Raw genomic sequence first — 26914 nt, forward strand, 5'->3', positions numbered from 1 at the left:
GCCCCTTCAAAATACTTCTACCACAGCCCCTACCTCACCCTGCCTCCAGAGTCAAACATTGGGATCGGGTAGGGATAAATCAAACCCCTGCCCGATCCGCTCCGTCATCTCTTGCTGCCCAGGGTTAGGGACATTTGTTGCCACTGAGCGGATTGGTTGGGGTTTGGTTTATCTACTTTGCTTGGTGTTGAATTCTGTAATGTTTCTAAGGTCTCGGTTACCCACAGTTCCACATCGTTTTGTCTGAATGATAAAAAATTAGAAAGAGAAGAGAAATGGCATGTCTTTCAGACCAGGCTGGGTGGAAATGGGGCTGCTTTTGTTTGTCCCCTTAAGTGAGTGATCTCTGTCTGTTCCTCATGGGGTAGGGGACAGCTGTAGACAGGACAGGCATCTCTTACCCATCACCCCCGTTCAATACAGGACCAAAAAAGTAGAGAGAGAGTGAGAGAAAAAAAAGCAACCACGAAATCAACCAACTTTTGAGCTTCAGTTCTAAATGCCTGAAGGGGGCGGGGGTGCGAGCATTAAAACAAAGACGAAGAGATTCACAGGCCAATTGGGGCAGGAAAGCACTCTGCGCTTTCCAAACTCGTATCTTCCTCACTCATGAATCGGAATGTTGTCGTCTCAGACACATCCATAGCTGTAAAGAAAATGTTTTGGGAAAATCTGTCTGAGAACAAAATCTATTTCTTCAATCTGTTAGGAAAAGCAGATAGGGGGCAGGGGTTTACTTTTTAGAACTTTGAATCTGAGAAGAGCCTTTCAGAGTTGATAAAATATTGTCTGAGAACAACACAATTTCTTTAGAATTGCCAGAATGTATTTACTGTGTTTGTAGAGAAATTTGCATAGTATCTTTCTTTCTTTTTTATTTTTGGGGGGGAGGGGGAAGCTCTTCAATATAAGTTGAATAATTTTTGTAAAAGTAGCACTTTTTGCAAAGACCTGTTAAAAATGTTAGTGCCTGGGCTAAGGTGATCTCAGGTGTGAGCATGCTATTATTTATGTATTTATTTGCATTAATGAGCTAGTCCACACCTGCTGCCCGGGGTTAGGGACGTGTGCTGCCACTGAGCGGATTGGGCACAGATAAACCAAACCCCTGAGCTTTTACCGCGAGACTGGCCCCCAGCAGCAGGAGATGATGTCGAGGTAAATGCAACTCCTGCTGCCGCCCACCCCACAACTGGCGTCGTAAGAGAGGAGGAGGACGCGGTGGCCGATGGCGGACTCCATCCTATTGGTGGCTGAAAAAAGACCTAGGCCCTCTGGGTTTATGTGGGTGACTCCCTGTGTGTGTATGTGTGCGGGTGGGAGACTGCCTGCCTTTGTAGATGGATGACTGTGTGTATGTTGGAGGGAGGTGGAGCCTGTGTGTGTTTCTGAGAGGGTGGGTGAGGGGTTGTGTGTGTGTGTATGAGAGGGTTGGTGCGAGCGTGTGTGTATAAGAGGGTGGTGGTGTGTGTGTGTATGAGGAGGAACTGGTGGTGTGTGTGTGTATGAGAGGGTGGTGGTGTGTGAGTGCACATGAGAAGGTACTGATGGTGTGTGTGTATATATGAGTGTGTGTTTGTGTATATATGAGAGGGTTTTTGTGTGTATATATATGTATGGGTGTGCCTATGAGAGAGAGTGCCCGCACACGAGTGTGTGTGTGTGTGTGTGTGTGTGAGAGAGATTAAAGTTTAGGCACCCTCCAATGTACGATAATCTCAGGAGGACTGGAAATCTAAAGTTCCCAGGTATGGAGTGTGGGGGATTTCTTTTTTTTATCCTTGTTAGTTTTAATTATTGGAGGTGATGTATCTGCTGTTTTGAAATATTTTATTAGTGTTTGGTAATATTTTAAACATTTTATACATGTTTTTAATTGGCTGAATTTATCAGCAGATTTGACATTCTTTTTATTGGTATGTTTAATGTTTTATGTTTCTTGATTGTGTTTGCATTGCTTATGGAGTTTGGCTTCTTGTGATTTCCAATTCAGTTTTTGTCTGCACTTGTCAATTTATATTTTATGATCTCTTTATTTTGTATTTGGTGAGAGTCTATCTGTGCTCTGCTTGTGTGACTGCTGCTTTAGGTATTGTGCTAGCATGTAGTTTCAGTGTAGGGATTTACAACAACCTGGCTTTAATCTGTCTTCCTAGTAGAAGGTGTATTGATGCTTAGGTCCTGATGTAATATTTGCAGCATGGCTTTTTCATAGGTTGAGTGCTGGCAGTTATGATATGGAAGGCTTACTATATTGGAATTGTAGTTCAGTTTATTCCTGACTTATTGTGGACCAAGTCCACACCCAGTCAACTTTACCATAGGCCTAATATCATATAGGATCCAGTAAACTGCCTTGGTTACTATGAGAAAGGTAGTTTATTAAGTCTATTAAACTATTATTATTGAAAGTGTGTTTGTTTTCTGTGTATGCCTTTAAAATATATATGTTGCAAGTGATATTTTTACTTCAGAAGATTGCACTTTGAATGTCTATCTTCCATATGCAATCTGCCTTTTTAGATTGGAGAAGTTAATACATTTTAAAATGGAAAAGAATGCATAAGATTTAATTATGTGGGGAGGGGAGAGAAGGGGGAATGAAAGGCTGTAAGGTTTGTCTAGGGCATCTAATACCTTTGTATCAGCCTTAAGAGAGACCATATTGCACACACCGACTCTCACCATTCACCAACCTCTCACACACCCAGAGGGAAGATCCTGGAGAAGGGTGGGAGGCAGGCAATATAGAATGGAGGAGTCCTATTTCTAGACCCAGGAGGTGGAGCGACCAAAGGCCACCCCACTCCATTAAACATTTCTCCAGCGCCCCTAGTGCGGCCGCTGAAGACTGAGAACAAAAAAATAACACTGAGTGGTTCGAGCATTGGGCTGCAAACAAACGGGCCGATACAGTAAAGTCTGCAGGAGAGCAGGCGAATGCCCGCTCTCCCGGAGCGCGCACAGGCCACTCTCCTGTGCGCGCGATTCTGTATTTAAATGAGGCCCTGCGGCAAAAACAGGCAAAAGGAGGCGCTAGGGACACTAGCGCATCCCTAGTGCCTCCTTTTGGACCGGAGCGGCGGCTGTCAGCGGGTTTGACAACCGACGCTCAATTTTGTCGGCGTCGGTTCTTGAGCCCACTGACAGCCACGGGCTCGGAAACCAAACACTGGCAAAATTGAGTGTCTGGTTTTCGACCTGACAGCTGCGGGCCGACTTCAAATTTTTTTTTTTTACCCTTCGGGACCTCCGACTTAATATCGCCATGATATTAAGTTGGAGGGTGCACAGAAAAGCAGTTTTTACTGCTTTTCTGTGCACTTTCCCGGTGCCTGAAGAAATTAGCGCCTACCCAAAGGTAGGCGCTAATTTCTTAAAGTAAAATGTGTGGCTTGGCTGCACATTTTACTTACTGTATCGCGCGGGAATGACTAATAGGGCCATCAACATGCATTTGCATGTTGCGGGCGCTATTAGGTTCGGGGGATTGGATGCACATTTTCGGCCCCTTACTGAATAAGGGGTAATGCTAGCGCGTCGAAAACTCGCGTCCAATGGCTCACTGTACTGTATTGGCCCGAAAGGAAGCCAGGGTTCAAATCCTTTTGCCATTCCTTGTGACCTTGGGCAAGCCACTTCCCCCTCCATTGTCTTCTCCCTGCCCTGGCCTTCGGTGATTTCACCTGCACCAGGCCATGGGGGGCGGGGGGGTGGATATTTCATCCTGTGCCTCAGGAAGCAGATTGCCTTGAGCCGCCCCTGATTTAGCCAGAAATTAGTTAAAACATTTTCCTAAGCATACATGCATGTGACAGAAGCTTAAAATCCTTTTCGCAGAAAGAATTATCACATTTGCTTCTTTACATAAGATGGTCATAAATTCAAAATATTGCACAATAAAGGAGCATTTATTTACATCAACTTTCTATACTCATTTTAAAATTATTCCAAGCCACTTTTGTTCAATGGATTTTATTCTTAAGTCTAAGAATTTGTGCAGAATTCCCCCCTGCGCAGAATTGCCGTTTTCTGAGCAGAATTGCCGGAGTGAATGAGATAGCACTTCACATGCAAAAAGATAAATGCTGCGGCCCAGCCAGGGATGAGTGGTGAGGACAGGAGGTCTTGGGAGGCCCCGTTTTCTTTTTTTGGTTCGTTTTTGTTTGTTTCTTTTTTTTTTATGTTTGATTCATTTTTTTCACATGAATAAAATGAATGAAGCATTCCACGATCCAAAATTTGTGGAAAAAACTTCCCAAAAATGAACCAAAAACCAAAATCTAATTTTTTATCCCTGCTCACTCCTACTCTCTATCTCACTCTTAGTCAATCTTTCTCTGCCTGGGCCCATCCCTGCCAAAATAAAGCCCAGCTCTCACCAGCAATTCAGACTTACAAAACTGACAATTCCTCCTTCCTCGAAATCCATCTAACCCTATCTACAGGTCTAAAATTCCTAAATGTAGCAGAAGCGATCCTCAGGTGCTCCTATCCCACTTGCTGGTATGTAAAAATGGCAGCAACTGGACCTGTGGACCTTACAGCCTTTTGTTCCTCCTTTTCCTCCGTCACCCTCTTCACACACAATTAAAAACAGTGGGGCAGATTTTTTAAAGAAGCTCGCGCGGGGTACATTTGTGCGCGCTGCTTGGCGCGCACAAATGTACACCCGATTTTATAACATGCGCACTGATCATGTGAATGTAATTGGCTATCTATTATATTTATGTCATGATGTAAACCGTTGTGATCTTCACTTGAAACAATGGTATATAAAATGGCTAAATAAAGAAATAAATAGATGTAGCTATCTTATAGTTAACTGGATAAGTGTATTCAGCTAACTTTAGGACAGCCCTATGAGCCAGCCACACTTCGCTAGATAGGTTATCTGGCTAACTCTGAATATCTTACAGGCCGATACAGTACAGTGCGCTCCAACGGAAGCGCCCTGTTAACCCACCACTGGACGCGCGTTTTCCCTTACCCCTTATTCAGTAAGGGGCCGAAAACGCGCGTCCAATCCGCCGAACCTAATAGCGCCCGCAACATGCAAATGCATGTTGATGGCCCTATTAGGTATTCCTGCGCGATTCACAAAGAAAATGTGCAGCCAAGCCGCACATTTTGCTTTCAGAAATGGGTAGGCGCTAATTTCTTCGGGCACCGGGAAAGTGCACAGAAAAGCAGTAAAAACTGCTTTTCTGTACACCCTCCGACTTAATATCATGGCAATATTAAGTTGGAGGTCCCGAAACTTTTCAAAAGTAAAAAAACAAAATAAAAAAAAAAATTGAAGTCGGCCGGTGGCTGTCGGGTCAAAAACCAGATGCTCAATTTTGCCGGCGTCCGGTTTCCGAGCCCGTGGCTGTCAGCGGGCTCAAGAACCGATGCCGGCAAAATTGAGTGTCGGCTGTCAAACACGCTGACAGCTGCCGCTCTGGTCCAAAAAGAGGCACTAGGGATGCGCTAGTGTCCCTAGCACCTCCTTTTGCCTGTTTTTACTGCCGGGCCTCATTTAAATACAGAATCGCGCACAGGAGAGTGGCCTGTGCGTGCACCGGGAGAGTGGGCATTTGCCTGCTCTCCCGCGGACTTTACTGAATCGGCCCGTTAGTTATCCAATAAGTTATTTGGCTAAGTCAACTCCTCCCTGGAACACCCTTGCTCCACCTGCCACTTATCCAGCTTACTATTTAGTGGGATAACTAATTATCCGGCTAAGTGGCAACTATTCAGCGGGGCTGGCTATTTAGCCATCACTAAGAACATAAGAAATTGCCATACTGGATCAGACCAAGAGTCCATCCTGCCCAGCATCCTGTTTCCAACGGTGGCCAATCCAGACTACAAATACCTGGCAAGTACCCAAAAACTAAGCATATCCCATGCTACTGATGCTAGTAATAGCAGTGGCTATTTTCTAAGTCAACTTGATTAATAGCAGATAATGGACTTCTCCTCCAAGAACTTATCCAAACCTTTTTTAAACCCAGCTATACTAACTGCACTAACGACATCCCCTGGCAACAAATTCCAGAGTTTAATTGTGCATTGAGTGAAAAAGAATTTTCTCTGATTAGTTTTAAATGTGCTACATGCTAACTTCATGCAGTGCCCCCTAGTCCTTCTATTATCCGAAAGAGTAAATAACCGATCACATTTACCCTTTCTAGAGCTCTTATGATTTTAAACACCTCTATCATATCCCCCCTCAGCCATCTCTTCTCCAAGCTAATCAGCCCTAACCAGCCAGATAAATAGTGCTGAATATCTCCCTTCATTTATACACAGACTCTTGTGGTGCCAAACAGAAAGTGCTGCAAAAAAGCAAAAAATATGCTTGGGCGTGCACTTGGCCTTCAAAAAGGTATGAGTAAACTGAATTATAATTACAATATAAAATAAACATCCCATGCCAAAACAGCACTAACTGCCAGCAATCAAACAGTAACAACACTGCTTATGAAAGGCATCTCTACAAATATTATTACACCAGGCCCTAAAACATCAATACACCTCCTATTAGGAAAACAGAAAAGGCCAAGCTCCTATAGATCCCTCCACAGAAAGTACATACTAGCAGAATACCTCAGCTTGGGCATACATGCAGAACACATATTGATCTTTACCAAATACAGAATAAAGAGACTATATAGTATAAATAGAAATCTGCAGACAAAAACTGAACTGAAACCCAACAAGCCAAACTCTGTACGTAGTGCAACAGTGGAAGAACAGAAACTCCACTATCTTCATAAAACAAACAATAAAATCAAGAAATATAAAATATCAATCTTAATAGTAAAACCATACTAATAAAAAGAATAAGTATTTCAAAACAGCTGTCACATCAAATAACACCCAGTAATTAAACTAATAGAGATAATAAAAAAATGCCCCACTGTCCATACCTGGGAACTTTTGATTTCTGGCCATCCTGAGATTGTCATGAATTAGTGGTGGGGGGAGGAGGAGAGAGATTATCCTCCCTCTCCCATAGTTATACACATGTTCATTCTCTCACACATGCTCACCCACATGCTTTCTTTTTCTCTGTCTCTTTCTCACACACACACAAATGCTCTCTGTCTCTTACATGCTTCCACTCTAACACACACATACAAATATTCTGTCTGTCACTGAGATATGCTCTCTTCTCTTGACACATGCACACAAACGCACATACATACATACTTGCTGTCACTCACTCTCACACACTCATTCACATCAGCTCCTCTCTCTCTCTCTCTCCTTTCTTCATTCTCCAACAGGATGGGCTCCTCTGCAGCCCCATTGGAGCCCCTTTCTTTCCTCTTTTTCTTTGGTCACCAGTGGGATGGGCTCTGCCATGGCTCCTCCTTTCTTTTTTCTGCTATCATCTCTGTTGGACCTCGCCCTCTTTTCCGCCACTGCTATCTGTGTTTGTAAAAGATGAACAGAGAGAGATGGGGCTAGCTAAGAAAGTTACAGATGGATCCAAAAAATACTCAGGAAGAGGAAAATTAACATTTTCAAACTGTTAGCTTTTAAAGCCACAATGTATGCTTCACCCACGCTCCTTTAGGTGCTAGGGGAGCTGTACTGGCAGAGACTACTTGAAGCTAACTGCTCTACCTCAATATAGTAAATAAATATAAATACAGAAGAGTACAAAACAAATTTAAATTGTATTTTACAAGGGTTAAAAAGAAAGGAACATGCTAGATATTTTTCAAATATGGGGGTTAGAGCCTTTTTAAAGGAAACAGTGATTACCTGTTATGAAGGAAAAATAGCCTTGATTTAGAAAAGGATGTACAATTATTAGAGCATTTATTCTAATAAATTTGAGCAGTGAATGACAATTAATCTTTTGAAAACACAAGAAGGCTGATATTGAGTGCCATTTACTGATAAGTTTGTACTTATCTGGCTAAGTTGTGCTGTTTCAATGTTCAGCCAAGTTCAGCGGTCACCATTTATCTGGATAACTTTTTATCAGGCTAAAAGGTTATCTGGATAAGTGAGGGGTGGGATGAGGGTGTTCAGAACAGAGCTACTAAATCTGTGTAACTTCTAGGTGGATTTACTAAGCTGTTTATCGCACGATATCGCCATATTGCAGCACTATCACATGATATCACACAATAGATAAGCTGTTTTGCATGTATTTACATGCATAAAATTGTCTAATGCCTGCAAAGTAGCTTATGCATAAGTAGTGCTATGGTAATAAATTAATGTGGCTGACTTTGCAGCCCCATTACTTTAGTGCATTTAAGGGAGGGATAGCTATTTTCCAAAAGGAGCATTGGGCCGCTAACGCAGGTCCCTGATGGTCCCATAGGAATATTAAAGGGCCAGGATGTCCAAAACATCTCCCTAAACCAGCAAAAAAGGGTAACGTGGGTTAATGGAGACACCTGCCTGCCTCCACTACCTTCTGAGGTGGCTCTGGCCCCCCCTGAAATAAATGCAAAATAATGATGCCAGTTGCATGGCAGCCGCCCACTCCTTTCCCAGCCCCTTCCTTTAAAGTAAAAAAAATGGCCCTTAGGTACAAGATACCCCCTCATAAGGGCCATCCCTTCCCTTCTCTTTCAAAGAAAGTTAAATCATTGGGGTGTAGTGGTCCCCCCGCCCTGTATCTCTAAAATCAAGTGTCCCTAGTTCGGGCCCATCGATGGCATTTTTCAAAATGGCATTCATGTGACCTTGCCCCTATAACATGACAGATGATCAGCCTTAGGCTACATGGCCTAGATCTGATTCTTGGACCTTGCCCCTGTCACATGATAGGGACAAGATCATGTGAATTTACCCGGAGTTAGGGACACTCTGGACCTCCCCCACCCAGCTATCGAAGATTCATTTCAGAGGTGCGGGGGGTAGGAATGTAGGGTTGGGGGTCCACCTGGTCCCCCTAGACTACCAGGGTAATTTTGGGGGGATTGGGGGTGGGGATTCTGGTTTAAGGGTTGGGGGGGAGGGACCCCTAGACCAAACGATTTAATAATTTTTGGAAGGGGAAGGGATTGCCCTTATTGAGAAGGGAATCTTGTAGCTAAGGAGCCATTTTTTTGGTTTAAGGGGAGGGGTGGGGAAGGGAGTGAGCCGTCGCCATGTGATTGGTCTCATTATTTTATTTATTTTGGGGGGGCCAGAGCCGCCTTGGTTCTGACTAAGGTCTGTTCTCTTGAGTAACGTTCACAATGCACATGGTTTCCAACTGAACATAAGGCAGTTGCCATGGAATTTCAGGTCAGATAATGAAAGACGTAAGATTAGTTTCTGAGAGGTCCATTTCAAAAGCAGTTACCCAGCTAACTGAGAAGTTAATCGACTAAATGAATATTTGGGCACATATCCAGCTAAATTCTAGCCAGCTAAATTAGGGGTGTTCCGGGGACATTACTGGGAGGAATTGAGTTAGCCGGATAAGTTGACTGGCTAACTCCGATATTCAGAGTTAGTTGGATGACATAGCCGGCTAAATTTTGTCAGGCCAAAAAGCTTTCCTAAGGTTATCCAGCTGTAGTTAGCCGGCTACCTTTAAGACAGACAGCTATATTCAGTAGTGTGTCTATAAATATTCATGGCTAGCTTTGCTATCTGGACTATGTCTGAATATGGACCTCTAGACATCTAATTGAGTATCTTTTCATCTCTCTGTTCAGGTTACAGTGTTGAATGGCATCAAATTCGCCCATCTCAGCTAGCTGTGGCTCAGAAACTGCTGTCCCATGTCTGCTCAATCGCTGACTCCAGCACTCAGAATCTGGATTTGGGTTCCTTCGAAAAAGTTGATTTTCTTATTTGTGTTCCTCCTTCTGAAGTGACCTATCAACAGACCTTGTTTCATCTCTGGCATTCAGGTATGAGACTTTCCTTTGCAGTAAGCTATTATCACAAGGTGGTGATGATATCATTCTGATTAATTAACTTTTTTTTCTTTTATTTTCAATAGGTGTTTTAGTTGAATTAGGCCTAGAAAAGGAGTTGTTTACAAAGCAGAGAGTAGAGCAGTATGTCTTAAAACTAGATGCTGATGCCCAGACTAAGTTTACAGCATTTCTGCAAAGGTCCATGGAAAATCCACACACACTTTTTGTTCTAATCCATGATCATGCACACTGGGATCTTATGAGGTAAGATTACATTTTTTTTTAAGTTAACAACTTTTTGTAAACTTTTCTAGATTATTTCAGATAAATTATGTTGGCACGATAAACTGCTAGGGAAAAAGAGAAGCAAACAATCTCGTAAGAGTAGTCTGAATAAATTTCATCCAGTAGTGCAAGTAGATAAAATAATCTGACTAGAAATATATGGCACTACTTTCTTGCATGAAGAGCTGTTATCCATCTGTATTATAATTTAGTGCATAATTTAGTGGTTCAGTTCCAGGTGGGTTATCAGTAAAGCTTTGTATGAGAAAATTGTTCCATATATTCTAATATACATTAATTTGTTGGATTTCTGAAAATATAATTTGTGTCTAGATGCTTTATTGTTCAGTCATTATCTTCTTGAGGAAACATTTTGGATATAAACTGAGTCTTGGTTATCTTTTATCCACTGCCTATTTCTCCTGTGGCAACAGTGTCTGCAAAATAAAGCAGTTATATTTTCTAAAACTAAACTAAGGGGGGGGGGGGGTCTATTTACTAACGTGCATTGATGTGTTAATGGCAATGTAGATGCTTGCATTACCATTAATGCTAACTCCCCCCACTTTCCCCCGTGTAGTGAGCCATGTGGAAAACAGTATATTATTTTATTTTATTTATAAATCTTATATTCCTCTTCATCCAGTCAGACTACTCTAGGCAGCACCAGTAGGTTATGCAACCCAACCAATAAATGGACACAGAGACCAAAAGGCTCGCTGATGTCACCTCTTATATACCTCTGCATTGACACCAGAGTGCCAGTATACCCTTGTCTTCAGAAGATGACTGACAAGCATTCCATGCTACGGACCTGGACCTGTATAGCTGGTCAAAGAACATAAGAACATAAGAAATTGCCATGCTGGGTCAGACCAAGGGTCCATCAAGCCCAGCATCCTGTTTCCAACAGAGGCCAAAACCAGGCCACAAGAACCTGGCAATTACCCAAACACTAAGAAGATCCCATGCTACTGATGCAATTAATAGCAGTGGCTATTCCCTAAGTAAAATTGATTAATAGCCATTAATGGACTTCTCCTCCAAGAACTTATCCAAACCTTTTTTGAACCCAGCTACACTAACTGCACTAACCACATCCTCTGGCAACAAATTCCAGAGCTTTATTGTGCGTTGAGTGAAAAAGAATTTTCTCCGATTAGTCTTCAATGTGCTACTTGCTAACTTCATGGAATGCCCCCTAGTCCTTCTATTATTCGAAAGTGAAAATAACTGAGTCACATCTACTCTTTCAAGACCTCTCATGATCTTAAAGACCTCTATCATATCCCCCCTCAGCCATCTCTTCTCCAAGCTGAACAGCCCTAATCTCTTCAGCCTATCCTCATAGGGAAGCTGTTCCATCCCCTTTATCATTTTGGTTGCCCTTCTCTGTACCTTCTCCATCGCAACTATATCTTTGAGATGCAGCGACCAGAATTGTACACAGTATTCAAGGTGTGGTCTCACCATTGAGCGATATAGAGGCATTATGACATTTTCCGTTCTATTAACCATTCTCTTCCTAATAATTCCTAACATTCTATTTGCTTTTTTGACTGCTGCAGCACACTGAGCTGACGATTTTAAAGTATTATCCACTATGATGCCTAGATCTTTTTCCTGGGTGGTAGCTCCTAATATGGAACCTAACATCGTGTAACTACAGCAACGGTTATTTTTCCCTATATGCAACACCTTGCACTTGTCCACATTAAATTTCATCTGCCATTTGGATGCCCAATCTTCAAGTCTTGCAAGGTCCTCCTGCAATGTATCACAGTCTGCTTGTGATTTAACTACTCTAAATAATTTTGTATCATCTGCAAATTTGATAACCTCACTCGTCGTATTCCTTTCCAGATCATTTATATATATATTGAAAAGCACCGGTCCAAGTACAGATCCCTGAGGCACTCCACTGTTTACCCTTTTCCACTGAGAAAATTGACCATTTAATCCTACTCTCTGTTTCCTGTCTTTTAACCAGCTTGTAATCCATGAAAGGACATCGCCTCCTATCCCATGACTTTTTAGTTTACGTAGAAGCCTCTCATGAGGGACTTTGTCAAACGCTTCTGAAAATCCAAATACACTACATCTACCGGTTCACCTTTATCCACATGTTTATTAACCCCTTCAAAAAAATGAAGCAGATTTGTTAGGCAAGACTTCCCTTGGGTAAATCCATGTTGACTATGTTCCATTAAATCATGTCTTTCTATATGCTTTACAATTTTGTTCTTGAGAATAGTTTCCACTATTTTTCCCGGCACTGAAGTCAGGCTCACTGGTCCATAGTTACCTGGATCGCCCCTGGAGCCTTTTTTAAATATTGGGGTTACATTGGCCACCCTCCAGTCTTCAGGTACAATGGATGATTTTAATGATAGGTTACAAATTTTAACTAATAGATCAGAAATTTCATTTTTGAGTTCCTTCAGAACCCTAGGATGCATACCATCCGGTCCAGGTGATTTGCTACTCTTTAGTATGTCAATCTGGCCTACTACATCTTCCAGGTTCACAGTGATTTCATTCAGTTCGTCTGACTCATCACCCCTGAAAACCATCTCCGGATCTGGTATCTCCCCAAAATCCTCATTAGTAAACACGGAAGCAAAGAATTCATTTAGTTTTTCTGCAATGGCCTTATCTTCCCTAAGAGCCCCTTTAACCCCTCTGTCATCTAATGGTCCAACCGACTCCCTCACAGGTTTCTTGCTTTGGATATATTTAAAAAAAAGTTTTTATTATGAGTTTTTGCCTCTATGGCCAATTTCATTTCAAATTCTCTCTTCGCCTGTCTTATCAATGTTTTACACTTAGCTTGACAATGCTTATGTTTTATCCTATTTTCTTCAGATGGATCCTTCTTCCAGTTTTTGAAGGATGTTTTTTTGGCTAAAATAGCCTCTTTCACCTCACCTTTTAACCATGACGGTAATCGTTTTTCCTTCCTTCCACCTTTCTTAATGCGCAGAAATACATATGGACTGCGCCTCTAGGATTGTATTTTTAAACAATCTTCAGTGTCATGGTTTTGCCTGCTAAGCAGGCTCCTTGTGCCAAGGTTCCTTCTTCTGCGCAACCTTCCTTCCACTAGGGATCTTCAGCAAGTCTCTCTCTTAGCTCTGATGTTTACTTCCTCACTGGTCACACTAAACCTCAGCCTCAGCCCAACTTAACCCAGTCTGCTCAATGCCTCAGTGCCTCTACATTGAGTCACCTCAGGTCTCTGACCTGGCCACTCTTACTTCACTATTCTACCTTGTCTAGCCTTGTGGCCCCCGGGCCTCTTGCCTTGCCTAACCTTGTGTCTTCTGGGCCTTCTGCCTTGCCCAGCCTTTTGGCCTCTGGGCCTTCTATCTTGCCTTGTGGCCTTTCCAGGCCTTCTGCCTTGCGACCCATCTGGGCCTTCTGCCTTGCTGTGTGGCCTCGGCTCTTGCCTTGCTCTGGGCCGTTCCAGGCTTTCTGGCTTTGCTCTGTGATCTCTTGGGCTTTTCTGTCTTACCTTATGGCCTCCAGGCCTACTAGGATTACCTTGCCCAGTATCATGCCCTCTTGGGCTTTCTTGTTCCCTATTACCTATCTGATCCAGTCCTGTCCTTATCTAGTGCAGACCTGTCCTTGTCTAGTAAAGCCCTGTCCTTGTCTAGTCCAGTCCTGTCCTTGTCCTGTCCAGTCCAGTTTAGTTCCTTGTCTGTTCCCCAGGCTTTGCCCTTGTCCTTTGTCTCAGATCTAGCCCCAGCTTGTGCTCTATATCCAGTCCTCAGTCAGTACCTGTAGCCAGCCCTAAGCCAGTCCCTGTGGCTAGCTCTCAGTCTGTGCCTGCCCTCACCTTCCAGCCTGCTATACCTTCTCCAGCCAATATTGCCTCATCCAGTCTGCCCCGCCTCATTCAGTTTGTGCATGACCTCAACTCCCAGCCTGAACTCAGCTCCCAGTGCATGCCCTCATATTCAACAGAAGACGAGTCCTGTTGGTCCCCAGAACCCAAAGGTTCAACCTTTGGGGGAGGGTGTTAGTTGGGTAGATGACCAGATCCAGTCCTGTCCTGCAGACCTGTATTGCCTCTGTGGGGGTGCTTCCTGACTCCAGCCTGCTAGACCATGATATTCAGGACTCCTGAGGTGACAAACTCAGATTCTCCCTTCTTCAATAGAGCAGGGTTCCTACTTATTTTCTCAATCATATAAAGGAGAGTTAAATAAGGGACAAACTCCACAGGTTATAGCAGCTGCTCTCTCTCCCTCTATTGAACAAGGTAGGACCAGGGGACTTCTAGGGGGTTTAAGGCTGAATATTTTCATCCACTCTGCTTCTCCTCCTGTTGCGTCCGTCGGTCTCAGACAGCTTCGACGTTTGTGCCTCACCTCTCTCTCTGCTCTCTCCGCTAGCCTTGGGAAGATGGCTGCCGCCGCGTCTGCAAGCTGCGCTCTCCGGTATCCCTGGAATGGCTATGGCAAAGCCTCACGCCATGTTTTTCCTAAGGATGTCCTAAAGTGCGCGTGCGCACACCACCTGCATCTTTGTCCACGTCATGGCGGGAAGCTCGAGGGCGTCCCCCTCGAGTGACGTCACGCCATCCAGGTATTTAGCCTGTGCTTGTTTACTAGCTCATTGAGTTAGCAAGGATCATGAATGGATGGAAAGCCTCCGGTCTGAGCTACTCTGCCGCTTCCTTGCTGCCGCTAGAAGCTCTCTCTGCCCCTCAGGGATTCTCTAACCTGCGTACCCGCTCCTCGGGGGCCCTTTGCTTTCTTTCACGTGCCTTACTAGGTTCAGGTACTCTCTCCTCGAGGGCCTGCTCTCCCTGTCTCAGTGCCTGTAACCATCTACGTCTGCCTACTGGAATCGCTACCAGACAGCTACCATCTTAGTGAGTAATCTAACTTGTCAGTCTGTCTCATCTACAGCTCTGCTGCACTGGGAACCTGCAACCAGACTTCCCTAACCACCTCTGTGAGACGGGTCTCCTCTGCTGAGGATCCCTGGACTGCTATCTCTGGATTGCCTCACTACTACCACCTCTGGTGGAACTCATCAGTTGTTCAATAAAAGACAAATCTCTGTGTTTGTGTGTCCTGAGTCTAGCCAGGTATTGTGGCTCCTCACAGGGCTCCTCCCTGTGGGCATGGTCATCTCCACAGTACCCCGAGAATCCACTCAAACACCTCTAACCATAACACCTCCTTCTTCTCTTCCTCCCTTCCTGAATTATTCTTCCTCTTTTTACTTTTGGGAGATATTTCTTTAAGGGATTAATAAAGACAATAGAAAAGGCAGCTCTGTGGTTCGAAGATCTGCTCAATGGTAGTATGCCATGGCAGTGATTAAGTTCAGTTTCTGGCTTGAGGCATGGTGTTGGGGTCTGTCCCAGTAAATTTTGCCTGGGAATCACATTCTTGTGTAGCAGCCCAAAATTAACAACATGGCACTGGTAGGAGAGAGTGAGAGAAAAACTGTTTTCTGCACTGCTTGCCATATAAGGAAAGTGCAGATAGGCAGTGCATCCCAGGTGTGCAAGGCCTGTTCCGTGGCCTGAGGTGAATTACAAAAACATGATTTCTTGGCAGCAAGCAGCTCTGGCACAGGAAAGATTTTGGGAGGAATGTTTACAATGTAGGAGGGTCCACTGGCCTTCTTACAGCCATGGAACAATGAACGGGAGTTTGGGCCCCCTCCTCAGTCCCGAGCATCAGATGGATTTGTCTATAGGTCTGAGGGCGGTTGCCACTGTTACAACTGCAATGCCTGCTGTTCCCGGTTTGGACATCTCCTCTTTGCTCTGGGTGGTGATTTTGAAGGGTTTGCATGTCTTTTACATGGGGCAAGATGCAATTCTTGGAGCCATTTCTACCCTTCCAGCATCCCCTGCTCCTGCTGTTCCTGCCCCTTTGGTCCCAGTCCCATGGGAGCAGAAGAAGATAAGAGCAGTGGAAGACAAGGGGGGACCTGAGGAGGATTTGTCTCACTTGGAAGATTCCCTGAAGGGATTTAAAAATTTTCCCCATGGTGATAGAGAAGGAGACTTGGAAGATGGTGAGGTCCCTCCTGAGGGGAGGACTACACTTCCATGCTGCACTTCTTTCACAGGGATGAGTTAACATGCTTTATATTTCAGTCTCTGCACACTCTACAGATCACAGATGACAAAAAGGATGAGGCCTTGATTCCTAAGGAAGACCCTGTAATGGTCAGTTTGCAGAAGTCCTGGTGCTTCTTTCCCTTTCATCAGGCAATGCAAGATTAAATAGATTTGGAATGGGAGGTTCCAGAGGCCAACTTTAAAGGTCAAGATTTCTTCCTTAGACCCATAGATGAAAGATCGGTTTTGGTTTTCTAGGGTGGATGCTTTAGTATGTTTGATGACAAAGAAAACAACCATGCTAGTAGAAGGGGGTGTAGTGTTTAAAGTTGTGCAAGACAGAAAGATAGAAGCTGTGCTGATGCAAACCTTTGAGGCTATGGGTATGAATCTTCAGTTTGTAGCTTGTTGCTGTATTGTTATGAGGTGTTGGCTATGTCCAGCACAGGATGCCAGTAGGAATTATGGGACAATTCCCCACCTTTGGAGCCCAGAGCAGCATATCTGGCTAATGCTTGGTACGATTTAGTGTGCTCCGCAGCCAGAGGTGTGGCTTCCATAACTGCAGCTCAGAGGCCATTCTGGATGTGGAACTGGTCAGCGGATTCTATTTCTAAGATTAATTTGACTAAATTGCCCTTCAAAGGATGGCTCTTGTTTGGAGAAGAGCTATAGAAGATGGCAAAAGCCTGGGTTGACTCAAAAGCACAACATCTCCCAGAGGATAGAGCAAGTAGACTTTCTTGGAATTTCTCCTCTCATCCTAAGTAAGGAGACTCCAGGAGATTCAAGCATGACAGAGTTTCTATGAGTCAGAGGTCTAGGTCTTATGTAGATTCCCGTTCTTTCATCCCAAGAAGGGACGTAAATATGGCTCTTCTGATTCTGGATCCTCCAGAGCGGCACAATGAGTACTTGGGAGCCCTATTTCCAGAACCAGAGATAGGCTGCCATCTATCACTGTTTTATCAGAGATAGGCCCAGATTATGTCAGACCAGTGGGTCTTGGAGATTATAAAATATGGTTACGCATTGGAATTTGACTGTCCTGGTTTCCCCTTATCGCTCGCCCGAGAAAAGAGAGGCTATACAGTCCACTCTGCAACGGCTTCTGGACTTGAAGGCTATCATTTCCATTCTGAAAGGCCAGGAAGGTCTGGGACACTATTCCATATACTTTGTGGTCCCAAAGAAAGATGGGTCCTTATGCCCTATTCTGGACCTCATGCAGGTTATCGACTTCTTGAAGATGACTCACTTTCAGATGGAAACTTTACGGTTGGTGATTATGGCGGTTCAAAAGGGGGAATTTCTGAGATCCTTGGATTTAATGGAGGCACATTTCAATTCAAAAGGATCATCAGTGTTTTCTGCAGTTCTGGGTCAGCATTTTCAGTTTCAGGCCCTGCCCTTTGGTTTGGTGATGGTGGTGGTGGCAGTGACACTGTGTAAGAAAGATATTTTAGTACACTCATATCTAGACAATTGACTGATAAGAGCGAAGTCCCTTCAGGAGAGCATTTTGGCCTCCCAGTGGCAGGTTTTGTCTTGACATTCTGATCTATTGAAGAGAACTGCAACGTTAAGATAAGTTCTCCATTTTACAAAAAAGAAAAAATATAAAAAAACTCATGTTGATTAAAGAGTAAAGATTTATGGAAGGATGGAGGTTTTTGACCAATGATTGAAAAAACAATGACATATCAAGTTTGATTAACAAGATATGTCATAATGCTGAGGTCTTTTCCTCCTTTTACTCACATATATAAGAATCCAAGATATATGTTTCTTATATCAAATTTCAAAATTTATGTGAAAGATTTTTTGAGCTCCCAGTGAGTAATTCAAGTGTTACAGGACTTGGGGTGGATTGTCAATTTTTCAAAGAATAATCTTCAGTCCTCTCAGAATCTGGAGTATCTGGATGCTCTTTTCAGTATGGAGGTAGGTCATGAATGTCTCACATCATAGAGAGTTCAGAAACTGTGTAGCCAAAGCTGGGCATTGGAGATTTATTTATTTTATTTATAACTTTATTTATTTATTTATTTATAACTTTTATATACCGGCATTCGTAAAAAACATCATGTCGGTTTACAGACAACTGAGAAAGGAAATTACAATGATAGATGGAGGAAGGATAGGAAGTTAAAAGGTGACAACTTTACTGTAGAGCCAACGGGTGCCACAGTTATTAAATGAGATTACATGTGGTTAACCAGGTTGGACATAAATTAATTATATACAAGAGATGACAAAGTGGGGGGTAGCGCGGGGGTGGGGGATGAAGCGCATAGGGGAGGCGGGGTGGGGTAGGAACTGTACAAGGGGGCAGGGGGAAAGGTGGTGACTGAATATCAGGAAGCCATAAAATGGATGGGGTGGTGAGGGAGGGAGGGTGTGTAGGGGCTGAGAATCCATCGGTGTTGTCCTATCTTCAGATTTTTTGATCCATGGCGGTGGCATTAGATCTGGTGTTTTGGGCAAGGATACATATGCAGACTCTTCAAAGGGCATTGCTGTGCAGGTGGAATCCCCAATCCCAAGACAATTCTGAGCCTGCCGCCTCCAGACTTGGCAAGGCAAAATCTATAATAGTAGCTGGACAATAGGCAATTGGAGCCAAGGGGTGGAGTCAGTGACCTCGGCTTGGATCATAGTGACGATGGATGACAGTCTGTCGAGCTGGGGTGTGTATTATCAGAAGCTTTTCGCTCAGGATCAGTGGTCCTCCGAAGAAGCATCCTGGTCCATCAACCACCTGAATGCCTGGGCGATTCAGCTGGCATTCCTCAAATTTGTGCTTCGGATTGTGGGACAAGCAGTTTGCAAAATGTTCAATAATGCCATGGTGGTAGCATACATACATCATCAAGGAGGAACTCCAAGCCTTTAAGTCTCCTTGGAAGTGGACTTGCTGTTGCAAGATATTAAACATATGCTTTCTGGGAACGCATTCCAAATAATGTGTCCTGCAACTGAGAAGGCCCTCGTGGATAATGCCAAGCCTGGCTACTTTAATAGAGGGAATTTCTAATAGATTTTTGCCTTTAGATCTAAGAACATGAGATGGTTTGTAAATTTGTATGCATCAGCCCATGGTGAGGAAGCATTTTATGGAGTTTTATGTATTGTGGATATTATTTTGTAATAAATTCTTTGTTGTATTGGAAGCTAATATAGGGCTTCTGAAATTGGTGTAATATGTTTGCGCATCCTGGTTCCAGTAAATAAGCGTACTGCTGCATTCTGTACTATTTGTAAGGGTCTGAGAGTAGTATTAGGTAAACCAATCAAAATGGCATTACAGTAGTCCAGTCCAGTTAACATCAAAGTCTGGAGGACTGTTCTGAAATCTTGCAAGTCTAATAGTGGTTTTACATTTTTGAGTATTCATAATTTGAAGAAAGAATTTTTAACTAAATTACTAATGTGGTATTTCATTCCTAATAAGTTATCAGTTATGACACCCAAGTTACGAGCTTGCTGTTTAATACTTATTTCTTGTCCTTTAAAATAAAAAGGTTTTGGGAAAGCTGTGCTATTTTTCTGAGGAGAGAGAATTAATATTTCAGTTTTATTTACATTTAGTTGCAATTTGTTATGAGAAAGCCAAATATGAATTGCATTCAAGTAAATTTCTAATAATTTCAGAGTAAATGACCATGATTCTTGGTACACAAAGAAAAAATGGATATCATCTGCATAGATCTTATAATTAACACCAAGGCCAGCAAGCAATTTGCATAAAGGGAACAAGTAGACATTAAAAAGAGTCGCAGACAGGGCAGCGCCTTGGGGTACCCCAGCAGTAACATTATACTATTTTGAGTGAGAACTACTTACCCTCTTCTGAAACTTACTTTCTGAAAGATATGAATTGAACCCTTTTAGAACAGTGCCTTGAATTCCTAGTGCAGAAAATTGGTATAATAATAATGGATATTCTACAGTGTCAAATGCTGCAGAAATGTCAAATAGGCTGGCATAGACAAAGTCTAAGCAAACTTTCTCAGTCACAATGTCATAGATCCAGGGCTATGGCCCTTTCAGTTTGATAGTAGTTAGGTGGGAACTACCGGAATCGACCAAAATGCAAAGGTGCATAGGTTCTTCAGCCAAAAGAGGGGATGCTCTCTCATGTGGAATCAATGCCTTAGTTCAGGAATGGCCACAGGGGATGGGTTGGGGAGTTTATATGTCTTCCCTCCTTGGCCCATGATAGGCAGGCTGCTTCAAAAAGTGGCCGCGCATCCAGGGTTGTTGTTGTTTATTGCCCTTAATTGGCCTCATCAGCCATGGTATGCGGATCTTTTTCATCTGCTGTGCTGCATTCCTCTGAGGCTCCCATCTCATGAGGAGTTCCTTTGCCAGTATCCAATTTTTCACAAAGATCCGGATCAATTTTGTCTTATGGTCTGGCTCTTGAGAAAGCATAATTAGTAAAAAAAAAAAAAAGAAAAGAAAAAAAGTTTATTCTCCTGCAGTGGTGTCCATGCTGCTTAAGGCTAGGAAATTCTCCACTTTCTTGGCTTATGTACAGATTTGGAGAATTTTCAAGGATTGGTGTTCTGGGCATCAGTGATCTTCTCGCATGGCACCAATTTCTTTCATCTTGGAATTTTTGCAAGATTGTCACTCTAAGGACTTGGTTCTTAATATTTTGATGGTGCAAATGGCAGCTCTCTCTTGCTATAGAGGTTGTATTCAGGGAAGATCTTTGGCTTCTTATCCAGATGTTTCTTGTTTTCTTGAGGGGCATTAAGCATTTTCATCTTCCCCTTCAGATTCCAGTTTCATTTTGGGAGCTAAACTTGGTTTTGTCCTACGGTTTGCTACTCTTAAGGCTATTTCCTTGCGCCTGCTTACATTACAAGTTATTGTAAAAGTTACTTAATTATCCTGTAAAAGTTATTAAGTTATCCTGTAAAAATAAGAATACATGTCATATTTGAACTAACATTTTACTGTAAACTGATGTGATATCTCGATCGAATGTTGGTATATAAAACCAAATAAATAAGTAAATAAATAAATAAACAAATAACAAACATTTGTTTCTGGTTGCTCTTTGTTCAGCCTGTAGGATATTGGAATTACAGGCACTTTCTTGCAGGGAGCTTTTCTTATTGATTACAAAAGAGCAGGTTCAGATCACTGTTCCTTCTAAGCTGTGTACGTGTTCACATGCACAGAGGTCGTAAATTCTGCGCACACAACAAAACATTGTGCACACAAGAAATCCTGATATTTGCATTATACTGGTTATACCACACAAATTTGAACTTTGCTTATAAAAAGCTGCACAATAAGAAAATGTGGGTGCACGTAGCATTTCAAAAATTTGAGGGAACATTGGTTCAGATTCATACGGTTCCTTCCTTTCTCCAAAAGTGGTTTTGGATTTTCATCTAAATCATTTCGTTTTTTTGCTGTCATTTCACAAATGGGCAGTTGTGGATGACTATGCGGCGTCTTCATCCTTTGGATGTGAGAAGGCATCTATTGAGATATCTCAAGATTACCAGAGCCTTCAAGCATTCCAGTCATTTCTTTGTTCTCTGTGGAGGAGTGCAGAAAGGTGTAGCAGCATCTAGAGACACAGTGGCATGCTGGATTAAAGAGAAGGGCACTGCAGCATATGTAGATTCCAGCGCTTCTTTGCCGAAGCAGGAGCGGGTTCATTCCACAAGAGCACAAGAGGTTTCATGGGCGGAGTTGCGATTGGTTGCTCTTTTGGAGATCTGTAAAGCAGAGACTTGGTAAAGAGAAGGAAGAAGAAATTTAGAAAAGGTAGGAGTGCTTGGGATATTTCTGTATGAATTTTGACTAAATTGAACAAGAGGAACTGTGCCCTATCAATTGGGAGGGACCCTAAAAACTGTCCTAATAATGATTGGAGAAGAAGAGAAATTGGACATATCATTTGAAATTCAATTGAACCATTCAAATAAACTTGCCTAAAAAAAAGGAAGATCACAAATCTACTTAAAAACTTTAATTTGTACCATTTTATATTGAAGCAACAAAAGCTGTAAAGAATTTTCAATAATTTCACCATTCATTAGAAGTTATGTTGGAAACCATCCAATGTTTCCAGCAAGATTATTACTGCTGTGATCATTAGTGTTGTTTACAATTGACTTAAAAATTGGAAATTGACTACAGGTTCTAGAAGAAAATTATTTTCCCTTCTCAGAGAATCATAGATACTCAGAGAGCACAACAGCTTCGGAGGAGTTAGATCTTAAAAGACTGTGTTTGAGTTGTGGTTCCTGGGGCCTCTATCTAGGAGTGTTAGGCCAGGAATTAGCATGTACTCAGATTTTTCAACCTCTACCCTTTATTTTTGAAGTAAATTACCATTTTCTTATTAACCAAGGTATACTTTTCCCAACGTTTATCCTAATTGTTACTATGATAATGCAACAATTACCAGTCCTAGATGTTCAAAGAGCATATTATTTGAATAGGGCATACATATTTAAATCAGTTGCTCATATGATGTGGTTTGCATAAAAAAGGTCTGCCAGCAACAGAGCCATCTATCTCCAGATGAATACAATTGGCAATTTCAAAGATTACAAGTCTGTAGGAAAATCACCTTACTATGCCTCATAAGATTCTACATCTATGATCAAAAAAGCTCAGGCATCAATTCAACAAATTTGTAAAGCAGCTACAAGAAAATCTATGCATACTTCATTATACTCTACCTTACCAATAAGTGGTTATCTGCAGAGGCAGTATTTGGATGAATAGAGCTTCAGTCCCTTCTAGTAAGGTATTGATTTTGTGAATTTCATGATTGAGACTGATCATGAATTCTATATAGAACAAGAATTTATATCTATCTGCAAATTCCTTTTCTTCATGATCTTACACAACTCTATACTATTCTTTCCCAAAATATTGTATTATTTATTAATAATGTTATTATATTTATGCTTATAAAACATAATGTCCTGTTTTATTGACACATTATTTAATAAACTATTGGGATTTTATTGTTTTTGCTTATAGGATTCTTCTTTTTGAGTTTTCTTTGGAGTTTACTGCTACTAGGAGAATTGACCTAGAAGTTAGTACATTGGGCTGAGATCCAGGGAAACCAGAGTTCAAATCTCATTCTTTGTGATCTTAAGAAAGTTATATCTCCTATCACATCAGGTTTTCAGATCGGCAGGAGTATAAATTGGTTTAAATAAATACCGGTAAATAGATACCCACTAAAAGGTAGATTTTAAAATGAAAGCGCACGCGTCCATGTGCCCGCAGTTCCCAGTGAGCGCATAAGGACGTGATTATTTTATAACATGCGCGTGTCGGCGCTGATGTCCATGCGCACATGTGCGCCTGATTTTAAAATCCGCACGTGTATGTGCAGGCGGCCCACGACTCGCATGTGAGGGGGGGTGGGATTTTCCAATTACATGCGACGATGCAATCAGACATTTTCCCGGTTCCCTAACCCTAACCCTACCCTTCCTCCCTTTTCCCCTCTCCTCCCTGACCCTAAACTTATCAATGCAACTCCTTAGCATTGCAACTCCTCGTAACATCATCCTCGGCCTCTTGCCATTAGAGGCATCCAATGTATATATTAACGGCCCCAGTAAATCACCGACCCGCATACATTTTAGTCTTCCTATCCACTCTTGTTTGTTCTACAGCCATACAAGTGCTGAAAGTTATTAACCAAGTCCACCCATGTTCTTGCCTATCCCTGTTTGATGTATCCACTGTTCGATGCATCCATTGTTTAAATGTAATATACATTTTGCTAACCTTGTTCCCGCCTATCCCTGTTTGATGTCACCCTTATTCACCCTTATTCGTTGTATCCATTGTTCGATATATCCATTGTTCGATGTAATTTAACCTTGTTCGATATATCCATTGTTCGATGTAATTTAACCTTGGTTCGATGTAAACTGATGTGATATGTCTATTCATGAACGTCGGTATAGAAATGTTTCTAAATAAATAAATAAACTATTCCTAACTAACCCCCCTTTTTTTGTTTCAATACTTACTGCTGGTGCTGTCCTGGCCAGCCCCTTGGCCTGCCCCTTTTGCCAGGCCCAGCACTTCGGCACGTACTGGGGGGTTATGTGCATGGCTGGGCCCATTCTAAAATGCACATGGTGCATGCAAGGCCCAGCTATGGGGTAGATTTTCAAAGGGTTACACGCGTAATATACACGTATAACTCTTTAAAAACCCCCTGTGTGTGTCGAGCTTATTTTGCATAGGCTTGGTGGCGCACGCAAGCCCCGGGGCGTGCGTATGGCCCGGGGCTTTGAAAAAGGAGCGGAAGGGGGCGGGGTGCCGGTCCGGGGGCGGGACCGAGGTCTCCGGCACAGCCGCTGTGCTGGAGGTTCACGCGCCAGCAGCTGGCCAGCGCACGCAAGTTATGCCTGGCGACCCTGGATTTTATAACATGAGCGCAGCAGCACGCACAAATGTACCCCGCGCGTGCTCGTTTAAAAATCTGCCCCTATGTGCGTAACCCCCAATTTTTACATGTGCACCGCTTTTAAAATCCGGCCTTTAGATTGTAAGCTGTTTGAGGAAGGGACATGTTAAAATTGAATTTTAATATGCTATAAACCACCTTGAGCATCCTTTGGAAAGGCAGGCTAAAAATAAATCTAAATTCTTCTACTGCTGAAAAAGAGAACAGGGGTTAGCTAGGAGTGTGAGAATCTTGCCAGACATTTCTCTACAAATATCATTGGCACTGAGTTTTGAGAAGGGGTAGGCAACTTCCAGTCCTTATGGACACCAATTTGTTTGGGTTTTGCATGGGATAGATCTGCATACATACTGCTTCAATTATATACAAATCTGTCTCATACATATTCACTGTGCATGTTCATCAGCGATATCCTAAAAACCCGAGTGGATTGGTGTCTATGAGGACTGGAGGTTACATACCCCTAGTTTTGAGGGGTAAAAAGTGACTAACGGTGTAGACTGATATGAGAGCTAATAGTTAACTATCTTTTCTACACCTTCTTGCACCACTTATACACTATCAGTATTTTTTCTTAAAGCTTTTTCAACATTTATAAGAATCATATCCTATATTCATTTTAATTTTTTTTTCTCCTTTGCTTCTACTTTCTTCATTCTCCTCATTTATCCTGTTTAATGACATTTCTTATACTTTTCACATTGTATTTTTCTTTCATTTTTGTTGTATGTGAACCGACATGATGACTTTTGTTGAACATCGGCATACAATAAATAAATAAACAAACAAATAAATAAATAAATGTGACAATTTCATAAACTCAAAAAATGGCAGCAATAGAAGAACCAGTTCTACTGAGTGGAAGCAACCTCTGAAGCAAGGATACTGTATTTTAGGGGTTGCCAAACTCAGTCCTTGAGGGCTGCATCCCAGTCAGGTTTTCAGGATTTGCACAATAATAATGTATGAGATATATTTGTATAAATGGAGGCAGTGTATGTAAATAGATCTCATGCATATTCATTAGGGCAGTCCTTTAAATCTGACTAGGCTGTATCCCTTGAGGACACAGTTTGGGGATGCCTGATATAATTGCTCAGTTCAGTCTTTTCTGGAGAATAAACATTCGTGGGTATATTAAATTTTAAATGGGCTACTTACTGCAAAAAATAAATGCTTGTTAAACTCACCTGTTCCTTTAATGGATTTTTACAAGGGTTGATTATTTTATGAAATATATTTTGATTTGGTTTAGTGAAAAGTAGAACACAGATATGCTGTTTTCCATTAACAGATCAATTTTCTGTTGTGTTTTGTCTTTTGGTTCTTCTAATAAGCTTATCCTAAGGGACATCTTAGTACTTTTGGTTATGGGTGGGATAAATGTATTCTTTTAATAGGTCTGCTCCTTTAAGTTTTCATTAAAGTGCCTCGCTGGATTATTTTAGATTTCAACATGAGAATGATTTATGCTTCAGTAATATAAAAGAGATTGCATTGGTAAGCAGAACTAGTATCTGGTATTTTTGCTATGTTTGTTGATTAATGCTTGATATGAATGCAGAAATGCATTCTTTTTGCACATCCTTCATAAGACCTATAAACAGAAATGATGCTGCTTATCTAGATACGAGACTGTAACTGAACAGGAAGTCAGGAAGTCAAGCACCTATGCTTACAATGAAAGTTTGATGAATTTCTTGGTTTAGAGAGCACATTCAGTCTGAGTTGTAAATTGGTCATGGCACTACTTCTGTCTGGCTAAAGAATTTAGGTTTGACATTTATTTTCTTTTAACACACTGCTCTGTAGAATGCACAAATAATTCTGTATACAAATTGATTCTTTGTAGGTTATGATACCTTTTATTGAAATAATATTAAGAGTAATCCTGAGATTATAGGAGCCAGTGAACTATTAAGATATGTCCCTTCAGAATGAATCAATGTGGTCTTGAAAGTTCTTGCACGATATTATAGGACCTATGCAATAAATTTTAGCATGCACATTAAGGTCCCTTTTTGCATGCTGAAAAGTGTGTAGCATGAACATGCAAAAAAGTATATCCTTGCATGCAAATGAAGAAATATTGTATGCAAGTGATGGATTACCAAGGTCACACTAAATAGCATGGTACATTCAACCTCAACACTATTTAGTGACCACTTGCTAACTGGACACTATTTAATA

The 26914-nt window shown here is 42.0% G+C and overlaps 1 protein-coding gene across 1 annotated transcript in view; it reads left to right on the forward strand.

The window, feature by feature from the left end:
• The window catches only part of GREB1 (growth regulating estrogen receptor binding 1), a 607716-nt gene that overhangs the window by 395233 nt on the left and 185569 nt on the right, over positions 1-26914 (forward strand). Inside the window, 2 exon segments of the mRNA XM_029595920.1 lie at positions 9663-9860; positions 9953-10133. Coding sequence (XP_029451780.1) covers positions 9663-9860; positions 9953-10133 — 379 coding nt within the window.

This window comes from Rhinatrema bivittatum, chromosome 3 (genome assembly GCF_901001135.1).
Source record: "Rhinatrema bivittatum chromosome 3, aRhiBiv1.1, whole genome shotgun sequence".
Taxonomy (NCBI): domain Eukaryota; kingdom Metazoa; phylum Chordata; class Amphibia; order Gymnophiona; family Rhinatrematidae; genus Rhinatrema; species Rhinatrema bivittatum.